Here is an 8,252-nt window from a genome sequence, read left to right on the forward strand (position 1 = left end):
GCAAAATCCTTTGCTACTCTCTGCTGTATACCGGAAAAAAAACACTTCTGAACGGACTGGACAATGAAGATTTAAAAGCAACACAGTCTAGCTTTCTTATACATAACTGATTTTCTAAAATGTTTTAGTGTAAATTATCAAAGACTTTTCTGTCTCTGGGCCACTACCTGTTAGAAAATTGCTGCCATAAGGTTTTGTGGAAAAATAATTTCAAAAAATTCACATTTGGTATAATCTGCTACAAAACCAAACCAACCAGCTCAAATACTTTTCCTTCAAATGACCACCACTTAAAAGAAAGACTTCTCACATGAGAGGGAAGTTCTACTTTCTTGGAAACCTTGACCCTGCTGCCAGTAAATATGGAGATATCATTTAGAATACGTCACAGATGATTGTGGTAAAACTTGTTGAAAGTGGAGCAACATGTATAAAAAAGCACAGCAACAATACTAATCAGCCAGCACACGAGCATCAGGTTATCTACAGGATCATCTCAGTGCAGAAGCTGCGTTGAGGGTTAACAAAATTAGGTTAACCTCTGTCATCTAACCAGTCTTGCTGTATCACATACGGTGCTGTGACTGTAGAGCACGAAGATTTGGGAGCGAAGATGAAAGCATATTCTATTTTCAGGTCTGGGCATTTGTTAGTTTTACTTTGTCTTTTCACTGTAGAAGGAAAAAAGTCACCTACAGGAAAGCATACCTGCCGGAAAGGACTACTCTCCCAAGTGACAGAGAACCTATATGCCAAGGCAACTAGTTTAAAATCATCTGTTCCTGTAAGTTGATCCCACTAGATTATTTGATTTATGGATGCTTCTTTGGCAGCTTCATTACTGATCACCTGGACACTTCAATAATCTGAATGATCTCTATGATCTTGAGAGAAAGGATAATGCTTCTACTTCTTTTGTAAAGAGGAGGAAAAGGAGGATGTATGGAGAGGTGGGAAAAGTTTGCCAAGGTCATGGAAGAGGTTTATAGGCAGACAGACTGGGACCAGAACACAGAATTACTGAGTCCTCATCTTATATCTGAATAAGATAATGATGATGATGATGATTATTATTATTATTATTACCATGACTAGAACACACCTTGGTAGGAAACACTACTGTACAGAGTTAAGTTTTGTACAAATTATCTTAACAGCTCTTTATCCCTTCCTCTTCTTAGATTAATTAATACTAGCACATTGTATTTTACAGAAGGATCTCATCAAGAATACAAGACTCCTAAAAAAGACAACAAAAAGGCCATTTATGGTAAGATTTATACTACTGTTTTTCCACTTTTTTTTGCTTTGATTTTTCTTTGGTCTGTAGAAATAGGAAGGAATATTAGCTGACACAAAAATTAGTTGTGTTTAATTGTGAAGTACACTATGTTTATTAGAGCCATAACTTTAATGGAATTATCTGCATAGAGGAAGAGCATTACATCTGCCTCACAGAAAGTGAACTTCCTATTCAACATGAGGGGAGATGTGAAAAGCCTGGCTGGAGGCATTTATCTCTATCTGGTTGCAGTGGTGCTCTCCTTGAACCTTTCGGGTCACAGTGTTCACTGTTCTGTGATGAATGTGTTTGTGGTAGCTCTTGCTCTTCCTTTGAAGGAGCATCTTTCATACAGAGATTTAGTCATAAGAATCAGTCAGTAGAGACCTACTAGCATTTGAACTTCTGGGGATCTCACTGAGCAGTTTCAGGAGTGAAAGGTCCTTACTTGCCCATGGGATGTACATATGGACATCTGCATTTTGATGGCTGTAGCTGTTTTCCTCTTCTGATAGGAATTTTTTACCCATTGGTTCATCCTTGTTTCAGTTTCTTAAAAATAGGCATATAGCCATTTGAAATCCTTTGGGCACCCAAGATACTCTGCAGATCAGGAAGGTATTGCTTAAGGTGGTTTCTTCTGGAGCAGCAGCTGAGGATGAGTGGGATTCCATAAGGAGTCTTGAATGGCATGGTACACTGGTGTAGAGGAATTGGACAATGACACCCACAATCACACCTGGAATTTTGGCCAAGGTTATCCAGCTTAACTCACCTATCAATCTTCTATTTATTTCTTGTGCATTAAATAGATTTGTTGCTGTCTCTTCTGTTCATGGCTTACTGATACTCCTTGCTGTGTCAGTGCAACATCCTCCTGACCTACCTTCAGAAACCTCAGGGGAATACTGAGATGTTTGAAAAAAAAGGATGCAGTATAATGGAATACTGAAGTTCATGAAAATATTTCTATAGATTACATGTTTTCTAACCACAGGTATTTTTACAAGCCTAACATTTTAGACAAAATTTGACTTGTGAGATTTTAATTTGTCAATTCCTTACCTCCTTTATTTTCAGACAAATTGCAGTGTTCGAGATCAGCTCCTCTCATTCTATATGAAAAATGTTTTCAGCCATCTTGGAATGGAAAGTGAAAAGTTGTATGTTATTAGTGCCTTCCGGGTCCTGCAAGAGAACATGAATGCCTGTGTGAGTATATTACTGAGTCCTAAACTACCTCTGTCCAGCTGAGGGGTTAGGAAAGGACTAGATCATACTTCCTGACAGGTAGAAAATATGATTCAGAATCATGGTGTACTCTATGTTTCAGAGGACTCAGCTTCCCAAGGGCTTCCTCCTGAGCCTGGGGAAGTTTCACACCACTTGTTTCCTCCCAGAGTGAGTCTGCAGGGAGTAGGAGAGGTGGCAGAGATGCCATGAGTACTCTTACTCACATATCATCTCTACTCCACCATGCTGAATCTGGAAAGAGCTGATGGTGTCTCATACACAAGCAGCAGCATGCAGTGATATAGACTTTGGAAAGAGCAGCTGTAAAGTTGTCAAGTAGAAGGGACCTGGGAATGCTCGTCAATAGCCAGCTGAACATGAGTCAGCAGTGTGCCCAGGTGGCCAAGAAGCCAACAGCAGCCCGGCCAGTATCAGAAACTGCATGGCCCGTAGGGCTAGGAGAGTGATCAACTCCTTGTATGGGGCACTGGTGAGACTGCACCTCAGATTCAAGTCCCTCACTACAGGAAGGATGCTGAGTTGCTTGAGTATGTCTAGAGAAGAGCAGTGAATCTGGTGAAGGGATTACAGAACAAAACAAATGAGGAGTAGCTGAGGGAACTGGAGCTGATAAGTCTGGAGAAAAGGAAGATGAGGAGAGATGGCATCACTGTCAATAGGTACCTCAAAGGAGATTGCAGCAAAGAGGGTACTGGTCTCTTTTCTCAGGTAACAAGTTATAGAATGTTAGGTAATATCCTCAAGTTGCAGTAGGGCAGGTTTAGACCAGTTATCAGAAAGAATTTCTTCACTGAAAGGTAGTTAAGATTGGAAGGGGTCACCAAGGGAGGTGGTGGATTTGCCATCCTTGGAGGTGTTTAAGAGATGTGTGGACATGGTTCTTAGCTACATGTTTTAGTGGAGGACTTGTACTGTTAGGCAGATAATTGGACTCAATGATTCTTAGGGCTTTTTCTAACATAAACATTATGTTATCTATGATTCTTTGGGTCTATGACATGGGATAAACCACAAAGGAGCAGTATTTGTGTATCAACTATGCCCACAGTTGAAGCTGTTGCCTGCTGGCAACATATCCAAATTGAGGTGTCCCATGGAAGAGGTGCTTCTACTAATACCATGTCATTATCGCACCTTGCAAATGACACCAAGACAACAGTTAGTACACACACTTTTGCCAGTGCAAATATGAACATAGATTAAAGGGTGATACTAAAATGACCCCATCACTTATGGGCTGGTTCTCTTCTCCCTCTTGTCATATACATGTTAGGCTGCAGAATGTCCTGTGAGGCTTTACCTCCCGGTTCTTCTTCTAAGGGTAGATGAATAAGATGAAGGTATACCTTAAAGCTTTACCATCCATGGCTATGTTTTTTTCTCTCCAAAGCCTATAATCCTTACAAGTCACAATGACACAAAAAGTAAAATGTGACTTAAACTTTAATGCAACCATGAACGGCCAGGCAAACATCTATGGTGATTTTAAAAAGTGAAGGCAGAATGAAAAGTCAATGAAATGTTATTGAAATACAACTTTGTCTGACCTGAAATGTGTGGCAGCATGTAAGAAAAGGGACATTGGCTCTATATGCACGCAAATACTTGCAGTTCAAAAGTAAACAGCTTCTCCTTGCAGTGCTGTACCTCAGAAGGCAACCAAAATACTTGTATAATGTAAAAATGTTCAGATCTCAATGGAAGAAAACTCCCCCAGGTCTCAGGTCCAACATTTAAGCCATGCTATGCAGTTGTAATTTACAGTCTTTATTCACAGAATTCAACACTGTTATAACTACCTGTGTCTGTCAAAATTCAAGGTATTGGAACAATACAATACAACACAATTGAAAGAGAGATGAATCCTTCAATGCTTATTTGAATTCTAAGATGTTTATCAGAAGGGATTTCCACCATGGCAACATACTTGCATAAGAAATTCATCATCTTTCACAGGTCAAGTTCTTTATACAAGTGAGGGAAACAGTGACACCTTTATATATATGCCCATCCTATATTCTTTTGTGAACTCTGGCTCTAATTCGGCCAGGTAGATTGGCAAGCATACTACTTAAAAATCCTAACAATTTTTGATTACAAACCACTTCCCAAGACTTTGTACTATATTACTATCACGATTTTAACCTTGCTATTCTTTTTTATTTTTCTTAATGTTCCCCCCCCCCCCAACAGTTATTAATATTTCTCAATAATGTAGGACCCCCAGTTCAGTTTTTCAAAAATACACAGGTACCAAAATCTCTAAATCCCTTTTCTGCAGTGAAATCAAGCTCTTTCACTTAGAGTATGTCTGCACTGTAAAGGAATTGTACATTTTTTCTTGGACACTGGGAACATCCATCTGCAGCACCACTGTTCTCAGCAAAAGCCCATTTACTTGCTCAGGTGCCCTACTGAGATGGCAACAGTGCTGAGAACAGCAGCTGCTTCTGGGGATGTTTCTACATCAATAGGATGTTACAGAAGTTTTCCCTTATATTTGAATGGAGTACAGAAAGGCAATACATGGACTGTAGGATTTTTAATATTGCTCTATCATTGCAAACAGAGCTTGTCAGTCTTTAGCAGAGATTGCAGCATAGCTTGAAATGAGCAAGCTTTCTTTCTTGCTCATTTGTTCACTTGCTCTGAATTACTTGTGCGGAAATCTACATCATGCAAACTGACCTTAAAAAAATAAAAGCAAATAAAAAAACCCATGTCATGAAGAACTGCCCGAGTTAGAGGATTATTAAAGGCTTAAAAATGCAAGTTACTTTTATTTACATTTTCAGTTTGTAAGGTGATTTTAACACACACAGAAAGTAACTTGAAATGGAAGTTTGTGCACCTTTTAAAAAAAGTCTGTAGGTGGATGTATGGACTCACTGTCTATTTAAGTGGTCACCTCTTTTCAAATGAATTCAGGACATCTGAGTCAGGTTTTTTTCCTTTTTCCAAATGCTTTCTTTGCTTGTAAACTGGAAAATACCAGATATGTCACTTTTTCTACTGCAGGATTCTTCTTTTGAGAGTACAAAGAGCTGAAGTCAGGTAGCAATGTTGAAGGTGTTGTGTAGAAAGTTTATCCAGAGTACTCCAAAAAAAAGCAACCAAGAAAATGGAATTGGAAGTGTTGTGATGCACAGCTGTGAGCATGCAGATTGGGCACAGTGAGCAGCTGGTGGTGACACAGCTGTTGGGGCACCCTAGGGCAGTGGGTACCAGTTTGGGCACCCCTTGTCAGCAGGGCTGACTGGCTGAAAATTCAAGTTAAAGGACCTGAGCCTTACAGCTAGGTTGCACCATACAAAACTGTAACTGCCACTGATATAAAGACCCCTGAGATAAATAGGAAATGTGTAATATGAAGATGTGGTGATACCCAAGTTACAGTTTTTGTAGCGTGATCTCAATTTTCCAGAAAGCACACAAGTAAAGCAACACTTCTGTAGTAGCCAGAGGTGCTGATTTCACACATTTTACACATAGTCCAATGGTGCCACACTGTGGGTTTGTCTCTTCCTCACTGTTATTGTATTTCCATCAGCATCCTTGTTGCATCAAGCTCTTTTGGTTTCTCTCATCCCTTCAGCTTCCATGTGCTCCATCCACGAGGTTAACTTCTGATGTCAAAAATATAAAGAAAACATTTCTTAAGGTAAGAGCAGGAGGTGTTGGCTCCTGTTTTGGTGGTGTGGGTGGTTTAACTTCTAATGCCTTTATCTTCTTGACAGCTTGGGGAGAAGGGGGTCTACAAGGCCATAAGTGAGTTGGATATTCTCCTTCCCTGGATTCAGGCCTACATCCAAACCATTGAATGAGGAACAAGGAGGTGGCTCACAACGCATCACCTCTATATTTAGACCAGATCTTTACTGAAAAGGCTTGACAACCAACTGTGTGCTGGAAGTACAACTGGCCTGGCAGCAGCTCTGTCACATTGGAGGAGAGCTTTTGTAAAAAAAAACAAACCAGCAGAAAGAGGGACTTCAAAGATCTTTCAGAGTTGTCATGGCAGCTACACCTACCCTCAGTACAAGAGCAGTTCCTCGAATAGTTACAGCATGATGTGCTTCATGTCCTGTTCACCACCTTGTTGCCCCACAGGCAGCCCCTGGACACATTGCATGAGCCCACCTTACAGTCTACTACTGCAAGGATCAGTATCTAACCATGCCTTGTGTCACCCTTGTGTGATTATGATTTAAAGTAACATGGAACACTTCAGAAATCTTTCCCCTAACATATATATATATTTTATAGATATGTAACTATGCACAAGCCATTCTATATCTAAATAAGAAAAAATAAGTATACGCTGCTTATCATTATTATTAACTTAAAGTTATAATTGATACCTAATAATATTTTATAGATATGTAACTATGCACAAGCCATTCTATATCTAAATAAGAAAAAATAAGTATACGCTGCTTATCATTATTATTAACTTAAAGTTATAATTGATACCTAATAAACATACTCCAAATAAAGACAAAACTTTGGTCTATGACTAATGCATGTCACACATTCTACCTGAAATCACACAATGCAGAAAGCATGATTAGTAGATCACCATTTACTGGGATTGAAAATGGCTGGAGTGAGATTTGTGGGAAGTTATTACTCAGTTGATCATTAGCTGTTTCCAAAAGATCTTTTGCACAGTTCAGGATGAAGATGGAATGCTAGTTTTCCTACATTTTTAAGGACTTATTAGAAAAAATTATCTAGGTAATGAAAGAATTCCTCATCTATATGACTGAACTGCCATAAAGGTGAGATTCTTTATAAACACTTGTGAGCTACTGCCCAGCATCTTGGCAGAAAGTATGAGTGAATCCACAAGTGAACTTGTTACTTTAGGAATCAGATCTCTGTGCTAGCCCAAGATCGAGCAGTTCCTTACAACTCCACCTCACCCCTCCCTGCTCAGAAACTCTATTTGTCCTTGCCTTTCCTATGGCTCAGGATCCTTGAGCATGGCTGGCTTTCTCTTCCAGGTCCTTCCACAACTTTGCAACATACTGCGTATTCACTGATTGCTTGTGGCAATTTTAAATTGCAATGTGCAAAGTTACTCGTTAACATGCTATAGATCATTTAAGAAAGAAACAGTACACTATTGTTTTGAGAACTTGCCAGCAAATCTCAGCAGGAACAGCTTCTGATGGCAATACGGTAATATTAAACACAGCTTTTTTTAATATAACAAATAATCTCAGACAGGTTCAAGTGCTGATCTTCAATGAGAACACAAAGCAATTACTTTGTACTTACATTTCATATTAGAAGGCATGCAATGAAGACACGAGCCTTTCAGCACAAGCAGTGAACTGTCATAACATTGGCTTTCTAGCTTTGTGTTCTAGCAATTAACTTCAAGCAACAGTATTCATTAGATGTTGAAATACAGAACATTTTTCTATTAAAGTGGATGTTCTTGGGAAATACCATTGACTGACTCAAGGTGCTGGAACAGCAATGAAAGTGAGAGCTTTGTGCGCTTAGAGCTCACCTGTCAGTACCATGTTACTGGCACATGCCTTCCACACGGGCCTCTAGGTGGCCCTGTGCTGACTACAGGCATTGCTTGTTAACCAGAGAAGCTGACCTGGTGACATTTTAGCATAAATACTTTACTTAAATAAAGGAGATGCTTTAGTAAGATTTTTATGTAAATACATGTTCATATGTGCTTGTTTCTGCTTGC

General features: G+C 39.4%; 1 protein-coding gene across 1 annotated transcript; it reads left to right on the forward strand.

Annotated features, from left to right (window-relative positions):
* Positions 1-613: 613 nt before the first annotated feature.
* IL26 (interleukin 26) lies at positions 614-6,360 on the forward strand. The gene is made up of 5 exons (XM_065740901.1): positions 614-784; positions 1,214-1,270; positions 2,363-2,494; positions 6,132-6,197; positions 6,274-6,360. Exons 1-5 carry the CDS (start codon positions 614-616, stop codon positions 6,358-6,360), a joined length of 513 nt encoding a protein of 170 aa, XP_065596973.1.
* Positions 6,361-8,252: the final 1,892 nt, after the last annotated feature.

Source organism: Cyrtonyx montezumae, unplaced genomic scaffold (assembly GCF_038088225.1).
Source record: "Cyrtonyx montezumae isolate F1298 unplaced genomic scaffold, pur_monq_1.0 scaffold_3, whole genome shotgun sequence".
Lineage (NCBI taxonomy): Eukaryota > Metazoa > Chordata > Aves > Galliformes > Odontophoridae > Cyrtonyx > Cyrtonyx montezumae.

Excerpts from the sequence above, each read along its gene's own strand:
- IL26 (XM_065740901.1), top strand. The coding sequence starts at position 614 with ATGAAAGCATATTCTATTTTCAGGTCTGGGCATTTGTTAGTTTTACTT. Across the intron at positions 1,271-2,362 it reads CAACAAAAAGGCCATTTATG|ACAAATTGCAGTGTTCGAGA; the intron begins GTAAGATTTATA and ends CTTTATTTTCAG. Across the intron at positions 6,198-6,273 it reads TAAAGAAAACATTTCTTAAG|CTTGGGGAGAAGGGGGTCTA; the intron begins GTAAGAGCAGGA and ends TCTTCTTGACAG.